We start from the raw sequence: 17133 nt of genomic DNA on the forward strand, positions 1-17133 counted from the left end.
TTAAAAAAAACAGGAAAATAGAAACCCTCCCTCATGTATGATGTGTAGTGATCTTGTCTTTGATTAATTAGATAACTCGGATTTACTACAATGGAGACTTATAAAATATCAGTGTGTATAAACTGCTAGCTAAGCTGGTGTTTAGAAGATGTGTTGGGGGAAAGCGCAAATGAGTGTTGAGAACAGAGACTAAATGCTGTCCAAAAACAGGAAGCAAGATAAGGAACTTTATTGTATTTGTATATTTAAGCTTTTGTGATGTTAACATTTGCTTTGAAATACTAAGCAGCGTCACATGTGACAGTGGTTTGACATTGGTGTATGTCCGTGCAACTGACTGTGGATACAGTGGTCATCATCAAATGAGCATAAAAGTCGTAGTGAAACGTCTGTAACCCAAATGCAAGCTGTGGTGTGTAAAATAGATTGTTTGGTAGTGAATCACAAACTGAATAGGATGCAGTACTTTGGGCATTTAAGGGGTGTGTAAAGAGAAAGGGTAGTGTTCATATGTTAATAAAGTTGCCTTAAGCCTTTTTTTCCCTTTGTTTGTTAATGCAGAGAAGGGATACAATTTCATATTCTTTTTTCCTGTTGTGAAAACATTGTGGTTCCCTGTGAAACAAGACTGTCTGCTGGGAGGATATAGTGTTCTCTAGGTAGTCTGTCTGGGATCATTCCTGTCACTTCCGTGTTTTCATTTCCCTCTGGGTCTCAGAAAACCCTTTACAGAATTCTCCTAATTTGCCACCTTGATTTGTGGTTTATTGCATGGGGGGAGACTAAATTATCATACTGTAAGTTAAGGGCTTTTAACTTGAGCTGTGCACGCAAGGTCAGTTCATGCTGAAAACAGCTTAAATGTACATTACATTTTTTTCATAGCTGGGATAACTTAAAAAAAAGAAATTAAATAATTTGGGGCTGTTTTTGCAGTTTTAAGTATCCTTAAATTCTTATGTTGACATCTGCTTACATTTGATGTTTTAATGCAGTCTGTTTGAAATGCCATCCTAATATTAAGCGACGTTTTTATCCTTAAATGTCCAATTCAAATTCAACTTAGTTTGGTTATGATATACATTGTGCTTTTTACTGTCACATGGTATTGAAGCTCAGATCACCTACATTGCAATGTTTCTTTTGTTAAACTGTAAGGAGATTTAGCAGACATTTAACAATTTGCTACAAATTATTATTTTATCTATAGTATTTGTTGCTGTGCTTCTGTCCTACAGCAGTGCACCTTGTTAAAATGTGCATTCTAGGTGTTAACTATCTGTAATTTTATCAAAATGTCCTGATGTTCATCATTGCTTTGACTTTTTAGTGATTGTGGAAAATAAATTGTTTATGACTAGTGTATGCACAATGCTGAGCTATATACATCGCCGCTTAATTTTAGTCTACACTTTTACACTGATTCTAAGTTCAGGATCTGGTTTAAACCTAGATATACCTTCTTGTTTCGGAGAATTTGAACTACTTTTTTGAGCCTTATAGGCACTTAAATGCCAGCACACCTTGGCTGCTGTTGCATCATCCAGGTGGGGGCTACACATTGTTGAAAACTTTAACTGATCTGTTAAAGTCTGTTGTGAAATACGGGTCAAAATGGTCATTTTTAACGTATTTTAAACTGAGAGACAATACAAAACAGGAAATGCTATTGGTTCCAATCCTCATTTTAGTTTTGGGGTTACCATTGTAGCAAGAGCAGGGTGTTACCCTGCTGTCCTTGCCAAATTCCCCCCTGGCCTTTACCATTCATGGTCTCCTAATCCCATTTTTGAATAGGCTTCATTACTCTGTTCGCCTCCCCACTGAGAGCTGGTGTCTTTGGACTGAGGGGAGTCCCCATTACCTGGAAAGCTTTTTGAGTGTAATGTCCAAAAAATCATTCTATTAGTGTAAGGAATTGAAATGTTTAAAGAATGAAGTTGGTCACATCTAAGTAAAGAATATATCGTAGATCACGTATCCAGGCCAGTGCCTACTCCCTACATGTTTAACAATGACATTTTGCCTTATGAGCTGTTGTCTTAGTAGGCTGTGTGTTTGAGTACAGTATGCTTGTGTATTTACATGATAATTTATGTATAGACCTTATACTTATTGGAATTCCTGTCATCATAGTATCAGACAAAGAACAGATAAAAAAAAAAAGAAATGTTAGTGCTGGCATAAATGTGGTATTTTAGTATGCACATGCTCAAGCCCAGACTTTTGTAACCTGGATATTTGGATGATTTCTTAGTCTGCAAATATAAAGGCTATTACATTTCATCCTTATTCAAATAGAATATAAAAGGGGAATATGAATACATTATTGCACTATTCAAACAGTGACACATTGTTGGTAAATATTCTCTTTCTTGAGAAGTGAACATTTCAGCATAGTGTCCACATTTTGTTTGATCATTTTTGTTTTAGCATAGTGGATACATAGTACAAATCTTCATGAGGTTAACTTTACTGAAATACTTAGTTCTTCAGCCACTGAAGGTATCTAAACCACTAAGGGTCACTAGTGCAAAATATACAATTTACATATAAATATGCAATAATGGACTTCTGAGAAGTAAGCAAAACTTTTTTTTTACACTACTTAGTTGGTCGTTTAATATAGTCTTCATAATAGAAAACATTAAAGGGTAACTCCAAAAGCTTTTATTTCTGGGTTAGAAATAATTGGCATTGATAAGTGCATTGCAAACCACCATGGCAGTCAAATGTACACGGTATCTTTACATCTCAAAATAGACAAAGTTTCCAGGTATGTGCAGTGCCATACTGCTAAATTGTCTGTGATTCAGAAAGAGGCAGCAAAACTTCCTGTAATGTGAACCAGGCCTATTACATTGAAACTAGCAGGCTTGTGAAAACATCTCTTTTAATTCAATAGAAGTATAAAACCTTTAAAAATGGGCATTCAATTTAAATTTTAGGCCTTAAACAATTATGATCAAAAGTATCACTTAAATCGTCAAGATTTTTTTTCAGTTTTTCTATCGGGCACCGTTGTCAGTCTCTCATAGCATTCTGTTTTCAGCGATTGCTTGTTATGGGCAAATATAGTAGGAATGGTACCTGGTTTGAGCACAAGTTGTGGTTCAGTATCTGAAATGAAAATATATTTCATATTACAATAAACAATCTCTTTCTGTTGCAATAATGCACATGCTTCAGACCACGCAAATTTTGCTACTGTATTTATTTGAAATGTTATGAAACTGACGCATACTAGGTGACGTTTTCTAGATACTCTAGATAACTAGACTGCCGATTTGAATGAGTGCATTTGAATTGAATTCAGCGTGTCAGCTTTGAGATGGTTTTTGCCGACAAGTACTACTTGTTAGATCTGCAGCCAGATCACGCTGGAACATTTCCGTGGTGAAATATCTGCTGCACAATATGAACATATTCGCTTATACATTACATCAGTCGTGACCGTGACTAGGAAAGGCCGGATTTAAGTTACTGTGGCGATAACAGGGGTTTGTGACAACATGATGACCGTCCAGTACTTTCACAGTTCAGAGTTTGTAAAAATTGTGCGATACCATCAGTTAATTTGTTACCGAGATTTAAAAACCAGTCTGAGAAATTGGGCCTGCAGTTCCTCTTTAATAAAAAAAAAAAAAACATTGGTGACAAAGAAACCTTGCAAGTGGCTTAACAAGTAAAGCTTCTTCCTTCTGGGCAGGTTGGGCCCGTACAGTGCTTGTTCGAGCCTGGGACTCAATTCCACTTGTTGCCTCTGCCAGGAGTTCCCCAAGCAGTGAGGCACACTTGGCAAGCTGCCTCTTGGGGTAAGATTTGAGATGAGTTGGCCAGGGCTTTCAAGTTTTTGGCACATAGAAGTGACTTCCTAGGCTCCTGCAGGTACTGTAGAGCTTGCAGTATGTCAAAACAATAACTAGTTAGATGTGTCTGTAGCTGGAGGATCATGTCTACTCTTCCTCATTCATCCTGTGTTCTATTTTGAGGGCATAAAATTTAGAACATAAAAGTGGCAACAGTGTTGGATGACATTTTTTGCCTGAATGTCGGGATTTATCCTCAGCTTTATATATACTGGGTGCTAAAAAAATCCTTTCCGCTGAAGTGGTGGCATACAATGCAATCACCTGTATCATTACCAAATACACACTTTTCCAGTATACAGTTTGTGTTATAAACTATTGTTTTGTATGGCAAATAACAGTACTTGAATTTAAAAAAAATCATATGAGGATGTATTTTACAACAATTTATTCCTTCCCAGAAACTGTGTTTCTTATATCAGATCTTGAAAATAGCTTACTATACAATATTCACCTTCTGCATTAAAAGTTGCTATCAATATTTTTCATTATCCATTGATCTCAACATGGGTTTTTTAATACACAAAAGCTCACAGCGGTGGCATGTAACTATTTTTGAATGATCGGGCACGTTTATGGTTTTTTTGAAGATGTACAGGAACTTACTGTACTGTACATGTTTGTATTAGTCAAAACAAGCTGATTTTTGTATTTAAACGTGCATTCCAGAAAAATATCAGTCGAGTGCTGTTTGAAGCACAGATTTGTTAAATTGTTAAATTTTTGCAATTGTCACAGAGTCCTATTGTAGTCTGAACCTGGATTCCAACATAAGAGCTCCATAATGAATTGTAGTCTAGTACCCAACATGCTCAGAAAGCAGACAGATCATTCAGAATCTGGTCAGATTGCTTTTTCTTGGCTAGTTTAGTAACTGCTGTAAAAACCCTGACAAGCCGGAGCAGTATTTTGATGCAGTGCTCATCATGATAGACATTTCTCCATTCCATCAGTTAGAATTTCTGCTGCCAGCAATTTGTTTTGTGTTGGAATACATTGGTTCAGATATTTCCCCAGCACTAAACAAGATATTTCCGTGTTGGGAATAGCTTTCTTTACATTTTGAGGACCTTTTTTTTTTTAAGATCCGTTATAAAAAAACAAAAATCTAAGTGTGTCAGAAAGAGCCATAAATGAAAATGTAGTTATGCACAGCGTAACAGTTGTGTGTTGGACCTCCAACATTGGACTTTTGAGGACTCATTGTTTTCTTTTGTACATAATGAACGATAGACAATAGCTGTAAAGGAGCTAAAGCAAACTAAGGAGCTTAAAATCAGAGGTGGAAAAATAAGTTGAGACATATAAAAACATCCCATAGGTATTCAAAATGGTAAGCAGTGGGTGTGTAGGAAGGCTGTGTTGTGTTGTTGAAATTAATTCCTGTGCCTTTTTAATAAAATTTTAGAGATGTGGGCTATAACTGTTTTTTTCAGAGGTATTATTTTGAGAAATCTCCAAGAAATTGTTAAACATTCAATGATAAAGGTCTTGCTGTAAGATTATTTCACTGTTCATTGAACAGACTTTTCTTAATTACAATACCAAATTATTTCGAAATGAGAATGGGCCATTTTCTTTTTTTTTTCTTGTCTCACAGCTGGGTTTTGAATAGACTTTTGTTATAAATCAACTAGCAGTGCACTTCTTTGTCACACAGCAGTACAGCATCTCTCATTTGCAGTGAGCTAGTGTTACAGATTTGTTCCCTTTCTTATCGGTTTCTCTGTTTGGTTTAGGGTTTTCTTGGAAACTTGGCGCTTCTTGGCCTTGTTTGTGTTCTGCGCAAGTGTAAATGCGCTTATTGGATAGAATTAGTGGCTGAACACAGCAGAATCTCTAAAGACTCTTGAAGAATCACCAGGTCATTTTATAGTCCTTTCAAAATGGCTGGAAGCCTAATCCAAAGTCAAACTGAACAAATACATTCAAGATAGCAAGCATAGCATTAACCATGAATTGTCTGTTGGATCTGTCCCACCAATACAAGAAGCCTATGAACTCTGAATCTGTTTTTTTAGCCTCAGAAGACGTTAGATGGCATAATAAAGGTGGATTTGATATTCTTTGTAATAAAAAACTTTTTTAGCACATTGAGCAAACTAGCCATTGTTGACTTTTTCACCATTCCCAAACTGTTTTTCGCTGTGTGATATTGGTAAATGTCATGTCTCATTTCCTGACATGAAAGTAAGTTCTCGTTCTCTGTTTTACCCAGCCCTTTCCAAACTGCGTGATCAACATCGGCAGAATGTAGGATAGATAGCCAGAAAGCAGCATCTCATATGTTAAGTTTTGGTATGTAGTTTTCCTCTGCAGCTTTAGTCATCATGTGATGCTGATTGTATTTGTATATTATATTGTATGTTATTAACACAATATACAATATATATTGTATATTTTCTTGTGAAACAGATTCTTCTTTATTGTCCTTTTAATGTGACCTATGTTTTTTTTTTGCCACACTTCCATTTTACTGCCTGGGAAACTGGCCAATTCTCCAGGATGGTTGATTCTCTCTACTAGGTCTGTGTTTGGTCTCGGATATTTTTCCCATCATAATGCAAATAAATTGAGATTTTTTGGTTTCAGTACACAGCCTTTGAAGGTTACTTTGACTGGTCTATTCTTTATTCATGGAAGCAAAAGCAACAGTGTTATGAAAACAGTCATGCAGTATTCTGAATAACAAAGAAATAAACAAAACACTTATTAAAGAGAGGTATTTAATATTTTGTGTTACTATGGAGGTAAACGGTGTTGCTGGGGTTTGAAAAAAGTGTTTTGTTGAATACTGAAAAAATGTAACAGGTAAAAACTAAGTAAGTTACTGTAGTTCTGGAAAGTATATGTATGGATTGGGTAGGGTACATATTAAGCTTGAGTTTACAAAGCTCTGCTTGTTACATTCTTCTGTGCTAAAATGCTTGTACACTTTCACAATATAGTCTGTACTTTTGCAGCTGGGATCGCCTTCTTATCTGACTGTAGTGGCAGTTGGGCAGCACTTGTTATAGCAGCATAGCTACAGGGCTTGCACAGTTCATCTTGCAGGTGTGACGGGGGGGTAGCCTATGCACTCACAGCCTGGAGCGTTTCATAGGTTACTTTCATACAGGCACTAGCTCTATTAGTGAGTACTAGAGAAACAGGCCTGTCATTCAGAAGTGCTATTGATAATTGTGATGCAAAATCAAATCGAGTCATTTTGTTGAACTTACACTTTCTTCATGTGTTGCTACATGACTTCAGTAGTTGCATAAAGACCAAAAAAAATCAATTCATTCCAAAAATGTTTTCTGAAATTTTCCAATAAAGATCCTCTGATGTTTAGCATTCATTAATGTTGAGTTTTATTGATCCAGTAGCTGCAGTAGTAGTAATAGAAATGCCAAGCATAAAAGTCCTTTTCTATTTCAGCATTTCAATCAGAAATATAAAATTGCAAATAAAAGCAATGAAGACCTGCAGTATGTAATGGTTTCACTTAATCTAGTCACAGCGTTCATTACTGTTTTTACATTGAAGGAGTGGCCTCTAACTCCAAGTTATTTGTGCGTTGTAGCTCACTACACTCATTTTTGTGGGTGGGTGTCGCAATTTATAGTGTTAGTTTGCTATGGATACTTTTGTGTCTCTTGTAAAACCAAAATACCACCTGTCCAGAATTGAAAGGCATTAATTAAGACTTCTTTTTTTGTTTAAAATAGTTGAGCAAAAACATTTTTTGAATTGTTCATTGAAATTCCTAGAGTTCTAAATGGGAAAAACCACATGATAAACACTTTTGTAACCGGCCAGTATAGTGATCAACGTTCGGAAACAGGATTACTGGGAAATTGCACCATGATTTAATTGGTCTCTTTTTTTACGAGTAATTTTTTGTTATGTAGGAAGAAATTGCAGAGTTGGGATGTTCTGTGAAATTAACGTCTTGCCACTCTAATTGTAAAAATCTTCAAGAACAGAAAGTGAATTGGAATTGAGGGTGAGACGGGTATCTGGCAGCTGCATTTGAACTCAGCCCAAACCAGGGGTCAGTCTTTGGCAAAACAGTTTTTGTTCCTCGCACCTGTCAAAATACAATGAGTATGGGTTCCAGATAAACTCTTAAGATCTACCTGGTCTAAATTGCCAAAAATATTAAATAATTTCTTGCACTTATACAGTGCTTTTCTGTACACTCTACTCAAAGCGCTTTAGAGGTAATGGGAACTCGCCTCCACCACCAATGTGTAGCCCCCACCTGGATGATGCGACGGCAGCCATAGTGCACCAGAACGCTCACCACACATCAGCTGGGGAGGAGAACAGAGTGATGAAGCCAATTCATAGATGGGGATTATTAGGAGGCCATGATTGGTAAAAGCCAATGAGAAAAGTGGCCGGGACACTGGGGTAACACCCCTACTCATTTTGAGAAATGACCTGGGATTTTTAATGACCAAAGAGAGTCAGGATCTCCGTTTTATGTCTGATCCGAAGGACGGCGCCTGTTTACAGTATAGTGTTCCTGTCACTATAGTGGGGCATTAGGACCCACACAGACCGCAGGGTAAGCACCCCCCCACTGGATCAACTAACACATTTTAGCAGCAGCCTGAGTTTTGTTTTTCCCAGGAGTCTCCCATCAAGGTAATGACCAGGCTCACACCTGCTGAGCTTTAGTGGGTTGCCAGCTGCAAGGTGATATGGCTGCTGGCAAAAATGTAATGGGTGTGGGGAGTGTATAGCGTTTACTCTAGTATATTAAACACAAAAAAAAACCTGAAGTGACCACATGGCAATGCTACCCATTTTTATTAAGCTGGTTAAGGTAGCAATAGCTACAGAGTTACTTCAGAGCAAATAAGTAACCTTAGGAGACACTTTTACCATTGTTCTTTAATGGATACTGTATGAGTGAATATATTTTGTTGTCACAAATTCTTAAGGTGTGTAAATGTTAAAATTACACTAAATGTGATTAATATTCATTTACAAAGTACACCCATTTTTCTTGTAAATAAACCATATCTTTTCTAATTATATTTAAGTGTATACTTAGTTTAAGTTTTACTGTAAATTTATTACATTTACATCTACTCACTTTTGCCTTTTCATTTAAACGTTTTCAGAGATGTCAGGAAGCTGCATTCAAAATGAAGGTTTTTGAGTATTCTAATGAGGTTGTATTATTGCTAATTCTCCTTCACTGATGCAGTGAAGGGTGATTGAGCGTCCAGCCCTGTTAATCAAACTGTGTCACTGTGGCTTAGCAAAAAATGAACCATTCAATTACACAGAAAAATTAAAATTGCTCTTCAATTTCTCAGTTGCATTTTTTGGTTTAATCGAGTAGGCTACTCTTCTCTAATGCTATACTATAATGCAGACAGAGTTATAATTTATAAAGTTCTTGATTCTCCAATTGAATAACTACCAACCACAGACAGTGGAAGCAAACCCAATGCCATCTTGATTAATTTTAAAATTACTTCTATAGCATGCCAAGTGAAAAGCAGGTTTAAACAACACTGTCAGCCTCCCTCACCTAGCTACACTACCACACAACTATAATTATGGGCAACTAAGCACCCATTATAGAATCTGGACGTGATTGCAATAGTACATGTTTTCACTGCATGAACCTGCATTTCCTGATCTTTAAATTGGCTGTCAAGCTTGCGCATGCGAACATAGCTATGTTTACTGTGTCCACGGGGCTAGGTCCGACATTGTGAAAAATTTGGAAGAAGCAATTGTCATCAATTTCAGAATTGGTGAAAGTCATGCTGTCTCTACAAAGTAATGAAACCATTTTTTTCCATTCTCATTAATATGTTCTCTAATATTTTTCAAATTCTGTCCTAGAATTAAGGTTTAAAGTTCCTTCCAGTCTCCCCCCTCATCTGTTACTCTCTTCATCCATGGTTTCTTTTGGAAACTTGAAACCTTTTGGCCTAGTTTTTCTTCTAAGTAAACAATGTAAGGATTGTTTTAATGTTTTAAATTAGAAATGAAAAATCTTTTCCAGGGACAGGAAAGAGCTTTTATTTTCTGGCCCACTGCATGCTCGGGAGCATAACACATGGGAAACATCAGCTTATTAGCCTGATTGGACATTTTGTTGGTCAGGGAAACCCTCACAAATGTGGCTGATATGTGTTTGACATTTTAGATGTTTCTTTGATCAGCAGATTTCATGCCTATCTTAAATGCTGTTTTTTGCATAAGTGATACCAAGAGCACGACCATGAATCCTGACACCTGTTGTGTGCAGTTGGGAATCTCCTCATGGTGTAATTTCAAGTATAGACACCTGTGACATTGTCAAGGGTGGGGTATGCAGGAAGCACATCTATTTCTCAAAGATGTGTACCATATAAATTCAGTGGAATAAATATATAAGATTCTAATAGATTAAACATTACAACATTCAAATTAATATCGTTTCTGCAAAGTACTGATCACTTCATTTTTTTAAGGGTAATTTCCTGTTTCAGAATGTTTCATTTCAGATTTGTTTTTGGGTGATGTTGTAGGGAAGTGCACTAATATGCATATTAAATGCAGCAAGAAGCAGGAGGGTCACATAATGACTTGAAAGTTACCCGTCAGTATTTTTCAACAAAACATTCAGGAAGTACTGTGTAAGCTGTCGAAAACTGAGATGAGCTTTATTTTTTATTTGAAAACATATACAGTGCATATTCAGACCACTCCACCTTTTCTAAACTTTGTTGTGTTGTAGACTTATTTCAAAATGGATTGAATTGATTTTTTTTGCCATCGATACGCAATACCCTATAATGAAAAAGTGAAAACCGTTTTTTAGGAATTTTTGCAAATTTATTAAAAAACTGAAATCTTTCATTTACATAAGTATTCAGACCCTTTACACTCCTGATTGAGCTCAGATGCATCCTGTTTCTTTGATCATCTTTGAAATGTCTCTAGAACTTGATTGTAGTCACCCTGTGGCAAATTCACTTGATTGGACATGATTTAGAAAGGCACACACCTGTCTTTATAAGGTCACACAGTTCACAGTGCATGGCAGACTACACACCAAGCCATGAAATCCAAGGAACTCTCTGTAGTACTCCGAGATAGGATTGTGTAAACCATTGGCAATGTATTGAAGGTTCCTAGGAGCACAGTGGCCTCCATTATTGTCAAATGAAAAAAGTTTTGGACCACCAAGACTCTTCCTAGAGCTGGCCGTCTGGGAAAATTGGGTATTCGGGCAAGAGGAGCCTTGGTCAGGGAGGTGACCAAGAACTCGATGGCCACTCTAACAGAGCTTCAGAGTTCCAGTGTAAAGATGGGAGAACCATTTCTGCAGCACTCTATCAATCAGGTCTCTGTTAGAGTGGCCAGATGGAAGACACCCCTGAGTAAAAGGCATATGACAGCCCACCTGGAATTTGCCAGATAACACTGAAAGGACTCTGAGAGCATGAGGAAAAAGATTATCTGGTCTTGGACTAGGGTGGAAACACACCTTTCAGCGATAACAACGATCTGAAGCACACAGCCAAGACAATGCTGGAGTGGCTTCGGAACAAGTCTCTGAATGTCCTTGAGTGGCCCAGCCAAAGCCCGGACTTGAACCCCATAGAAAATCTGTGGAGAGACCTGAAGATTGCAGTTCACCGACACTCCAATCTGACAGAGCTTGAGAGGGTCTGCAAGGAAGAAGGGGAGAAACTGCCCAGATCTAGGTATGCAAAGCTGGTAGAAGCATACCCAGGAAGACTCACATCTGGCAGTCCTTCAAAATACTGAATAAAGGGTCTGAATACTTATGTAAATGGTATTTATTTCTAATAAATTTGCAAAACAATTCCTAAAAATGTGTTTTTCGCTTTGTCATTATGGGGTATTCTGCCGATTGATGGCAAAAAAGAATCGATTCAATCCATTTTGAAATAAGTCTACAACACAAAGTTTAGAAAAAGTGAAGGGGTCTGAATTCTTTCTAAAGGCACTGTGCACATCTTCATGCAGATCTTTAATAAATGCACTGACTGTAGTGTGAAAAAAAGCTTGAATTGTTTCTGAAATTAGCAAAGCCCCCATCAACAGCGTATCCAGCGGTTAAATGAGTGTGACACTGATATTATCCATAAGTCTCGGTGACCAAATGTAAACTCAATCAAGGATTTACGGGATATTCTTGAGCAACGCCTGAAATTGTGTTTTCCAGCTCCATCATCCAGGTGTGAGCTGATCGACTTTGTCGAAGACTGGTAATGCATCCTTCCTTCAGAGTTCCAGACGCTAGGCTGGGCTGATGCCACAGCCCTGGTAGCAAAGTGCACAATTAAGTGATTCCATCTTGGCCGCTAGTGTCAAAGTGTTGAATTCAAGCGTTTATATGTGAACCACAGCACCAAGGGGCAAAATAATGGGAGGAGTGTGGAAACATTCTGAAAATTACTAAGAGGATGGTTAGATGCAAGATTTATGCAAAGCTGTGATAAATCAGCTTAAACGAAAACATTCCCTGTGTGTAAATGAGAACGGAAAAAGAAAATGAGAGAGAAAGCATGCGTTTCTGCCCACTTAAGAATAATGCCGTACAAGCAATGCTGAAAAACAGTCAAGGTACATAAGATATGCTACATTTCTGTTAAAAGATATTGATTTTCTTTGTTTTTTTGGGGAATGTTTTGAATTTTTCATTAAGACTGAAAATGGTTGTGTAATTAACTCCAACTTAATTCCAGCATCATTTGTTCTTACAGAATTGTCTTTTCCAGTGTGCGATTGACTGTAAATTGGTTGCATTAAAGAACATATTTGAGCACTATGTTAATTTTTTCTGATTACAAAATGGCACCTCATTAGGATCTGTTTAATGGCTTTTGGAGCCTATTTACTTTTCTGAGGGAACATTCTGGACTTTTTGCAAAGGTCAAGATTTTCTTCGATAAGGTGCTATAGACTTTTCATGTTCCTGTTCTGTTTCATGTTAGGTGGCATTTTCATTCATTGGCAAGTGCAGTGGCTTAAATCGCATATAATGGAACAGTTAAACTAAAGGGTTATGCAAAGTACTTTTGGAGGTATGGTGAATGGTGTCAAGTAAACTACCCTTCCTTGTAGACCCGTTACTAGGATTTGTAGAGTGGAGCTCAGCTTCCCCTTGTGGTCACAGCATAGTAATGGAAGTAGGCGGTCAGTCATAACTTTTGGATGTCTTTGAAAGGGGGGAGGAAACCAGAATACATTGCAGAAATTGACATTCAGAGAACATACAGGTTTCACAGAGGCAGGTAGTGAAGGCTGTTAAGCACTACATCCTTTATGCTGCCTCATACATTAATTAGCACTGTATAAGTACAGGGAAATTATATATAAGGACAAGGAAATTGTTCTTTCCATATTTTCAGAGATTTGTCTATATTTAGTTCTTTATTATACATTTAGCAGTGGTCATTGTGAGATTTAAAATAGTTTGATTGAGGGAGTGCTTGATTTGTGTATTCCCAGCTTTCAATCTTTTAACATTGTTGTTCAGTTTTTTAGTCTCTCTGATATTTTAATGGTGTTTAAAATGTTTCATAATTTCCACTTTAGAATCAGAAGGTACTCTGTTTACCTAAACAATAGTGAATTGCAGTATTTGCAGTGTGGAGTTCCCAGTACTTTCCACACAGTTTTACAAGGGGTTGTATTTTGTTATGGTCATGGAGTATGAACACAATGATTCAAAAGTGTTTAATGAAGATAAAATATTGATCAAGAAAGTATTCCCAAGTGGTTCAGATAAGGACTGGAACTCATAGATCACAAGGTTAGGCTCTACAAATCCCTAGTGGAGAAACACTGATCATCGTGGTTATAAAGTTCATTCCGGGATATGCCACAAGGATCTTTTCTTTTAAAATAAAAATAGAAGAAATAATTGAAGTGGACAATTTGTGCTTTTTGCAGCATGTCACCATTGTGACTTTTGCCTTTCCTTTGTGTGGAAAAAGTAGTTCATTTCATATTTTAAAGCAGCCGATGACAGTCTTGAGTGTCAGATTTTTTTAGTGGCATGTACTGTTATCTTTTTGCTTAGGACTTGGACTAAGAAAATAATTCTTCTTTCATGCATTTGGACTTTTGATTTGATTTCTTTAAGCCTTATTTTGAGCTTGAAAATGTTCCAACCTGTTTTGAAATATTTCAAGTACAGAAAGACTTGGAAGCTGTTGTTTCAGACAGGTAGAACTATTATCATGATATGCCAAACTGTTATTAAACAGGACACTTTTGACTCTGTACTCTGTACCATTGTCCTTCTAAGCATACAAAAACCTTTTTTCTCTCACAAAAGATGGTGCAGTGCATAAATCAGATGTGGAGCACAGCAGCGTTATGACAAGGTATCTTTTTCAGCGTGTAGTGAGCGTGGCACAGTGGTGACTCAAACGGTGATACAGGCAACCTTTTCAAGATTGATAGATTGGTAATGTGCTAAATAGATAGAAGAGCATTGCAAAATGCAGCTTTGTACCAGACATGATAAAGAAATGAATGCCACCTGATCTATGAAAGCTATTGCCCCTATATCATCCGGTGCAAATGGGGATTTCAAGTGACTGCCAAACTGGTTCGGTGACTAGCTGCTGTGACATTTAAATAGGATTTTCTGAATCATACATCTTTACTGGCCGAAGGGCACAGTTTATATTGGGATATTTAAAACAAATTATATTAATTGGACTCACAATAGTGCGAAGACTCTACTGATATAATCATGATGCTGTGAAAGGGAGCTTTAATAATGGTATAGTTTTTATTCAATATATGAGCTGATGGAAACTGTTTTTTTGGGGTCTATTTGAGATGCCGTGAGCAACGTTCATAATGTATGCTTTTTTCATTAGCTTTCGTTTTTTTTTCTTTTACAGCTTACTTGGTGACCAAGAGACTTCTCCCTGAGGAGCCAATAAGTAGACGGCTCATGACTTCTGACCAGGATACAAAAGTTGTAGCTGAACCGCAGGTGCAGCAAGTTCAAGAAGCAAAAGAGAGTTCTCATCTGGTAGGTGTATTTTTCTCATGTTTCCACTAAGAATATCAGTAGCTTCTTTTAAAAAAAAAAGCATAAACATGCTTGTTTTCAATCTGCATAGCAATATGACCAAATATGTCTGGTTTTCATATTGTGCAGAGCTGTGTTTGGACTCTGAATTATTGATGAGCAGTTGCTGATCTCATTCAGAATAATCTGTAGAATAACAGCCTATTCCTGGCACATAGCCTTTGAGTCTTACGAAAGCGGTCACTGAGTTGTTTTGATAGGGATTGGTCAAGGATATCCCATACGTATTTAGTGGAGCTCATTTCCAGTGATTTGCTGTAGGGATTGGAATCCTTAACATGATGTCCTTGATTTAATGATTTCTGTTTATTTAATATTGCAAGATACATACATACTTTCTGCATATAGTTTAACTCAATTTATGATATGCTTCTAAAACTCACAATTTCATCAAATTCTTTACAATTTAAAAATGTAACCTCTGTAATTTACAGTATTTACACTGGAATTAATTTGTGCCAACCCTCCAGTTAGTGCTAATTCCTAATTTTAAAAATACAGAAATGCTTCAGTTCTTCCATTATTTACAGTACCTTGACTTATAGCTATGGACTTTCCTAATGTTTTTCTTCCTCTTTTTTATTCAATAATGAGTAAATATGGAAATGTTTTTTAGTGTCTTCAACCTATATGCAGGAAATTCTGTATTATGTCTGTAATGAGTAAACATCCCCATAAATAGTTTCTGCAGAACAACTAATCAGACAAATGTCAGTTTTAGAGTGTTTATGTTTAGGTTAAGATTATCTTCCTCCTATTTAACCGAAGGACAAAATAATTCTAAGGTTTTATCTTGGTCTTTTTTTATTTTCACACTCATTCTTCAGTTTGAGTTGCTAAAAGACAGATGTATTTAGACATCATGTTTTTTGAATTGTTTAGTGTACATAGAGAATGTAATTGCTTTACACATACAAAACAGACTGAAAGTGATTTGTTTTTTTCTTTCTGGCTTGTGAGTTCTTTATTTATTTGCCTTTGGAGATATCCTAAGAATACTTAAATTCTGGTTTGCCTATTTAGGGAATTTAGGTTAATCATAATATGTTGCTTCCATTTTCTTTCTAAAGGATCTCAAAATACTTTACATATAGGAGAAGGCCTCTCTATCCACTTCTGACCTGCACCCACCTTATTAATATGTGCCAGCCATTATGTACCAGCAGCCCCACTACATAGTGCTTAAGGTGAAGAAGTGAACAGTTGCGTCACCAGTTGAATTAAGGGGGAACTTCAGGAAGGCAGGATTGTACAAATCCAGAGTGGAATTTCCTCCTGTACCACAGTGTTTCTGGTCATAATACTAGAGGATTAGGAAATTCGGAACCAGAGGGAAGAGTTATGTTGTTAGGAAACATTCATCTGTAGCAAAAATGGTATCCTCATATTCGACACTCACTGCCCACAGCTGGATTAAGCTTAACATTGACTGTGAATGAAATGTTTTCTTATATGAGAACAATATTACTGCTTAATCACATAAACATCCTCTTTCTCTGCTCACCACCACTACATGAAGCAGTGTCAAGAAAACATTCACTCCTATCTGTGCTACAAGGCACAGAAAAAGCTATTTTGTAGTTGCAAAATTACAAAACAGTACTGAAAAGTTATCTTAATGTGTTTTCTGGAAGCATGTGCTTCCTTGAGCTGGTACTTTTGTTCAAGTCTGCCATTATTTTAATAGAACAGCCTTGTTCCTTTGGTAATACCTTAAGGAAATTTGAGTATAGATTATTTCGGTCTAATCATTAAATTATATTCATTGAGAAAGGAAAGGCTAGTGTTATTATGCAGATAAAGTAATTCTGATTAGTGTTTTAATAAGTTGGAGGATGTGAATAATTGAATAAGGGAGGTTATTCTTTAAAATAGAATCAGGTCCTGACACCAGCTTGTCTTATATAAAATTATATAATTAAACAGTTATGAATCACCTGTTTTAGGGGAATAGGTAGTGGTAATGCTGACTGTTACTTGTTTTCTTTGTTGTTCTGCACAATATTGTAACAGACAGCAAAGGTAAAAATACAAGTATTAATGAAAAAACAACGTTCAATACAATTCTGTTTAGATATTTGGAAACCTTCGAATATTGACACCTTACCTTTTCCCATCTATTAATCTGCCCTACATAGATTTTTCCTTATTCTGAATAGTGCATCACTAAAGATGTGAGAG

The 17133-nt window shown here is 36.7% G+C and overlaps 1 protein-coding gene across 4 annotated transcripts in view; it reads left to right on the plus strand.

Moving 5' to 3' along the window:
• larp4b (La ribonucleoprotein 4B) overlaps nt 1–17133 on the plus strand; it is an 87675-nt gene that overhangs the window by 13335 nt on the left and 57207 nt on the right. For all 4 annotated transcript variants that reach the window (XM_088643796.1, XM_088643793.1, XM_088643795.1 and 1 more), the window contains one exon: nt 14759–14892. In XM_088643796.1, coding sequence (XP_088499922.1) covers nt 14812–14892 — 81 coding nt within the window. In that variant the 5' untranslated portion in view covers nt 14759–14811. The remainder of the gene's footprint in view (nt 1–14758; nt 14893–17133) is intronic.

This window comes from Lepisosteus platostomus, chromosome 8, assembly GCF_059453375.1.
Source record: "Lepisosteus platostomus isolate fLepPlt1 chromosome 8, fLepPlt1.hap1, whole genome shotgun sequence".
Taxonomy (NCBI): domain Eukaryota; kingdom Metazoa; phylum Chordata; class Actinopteri; order Semionotiformes; family Lepisosteidae; genus Lepisosteus; species Lepisosteus platostomus.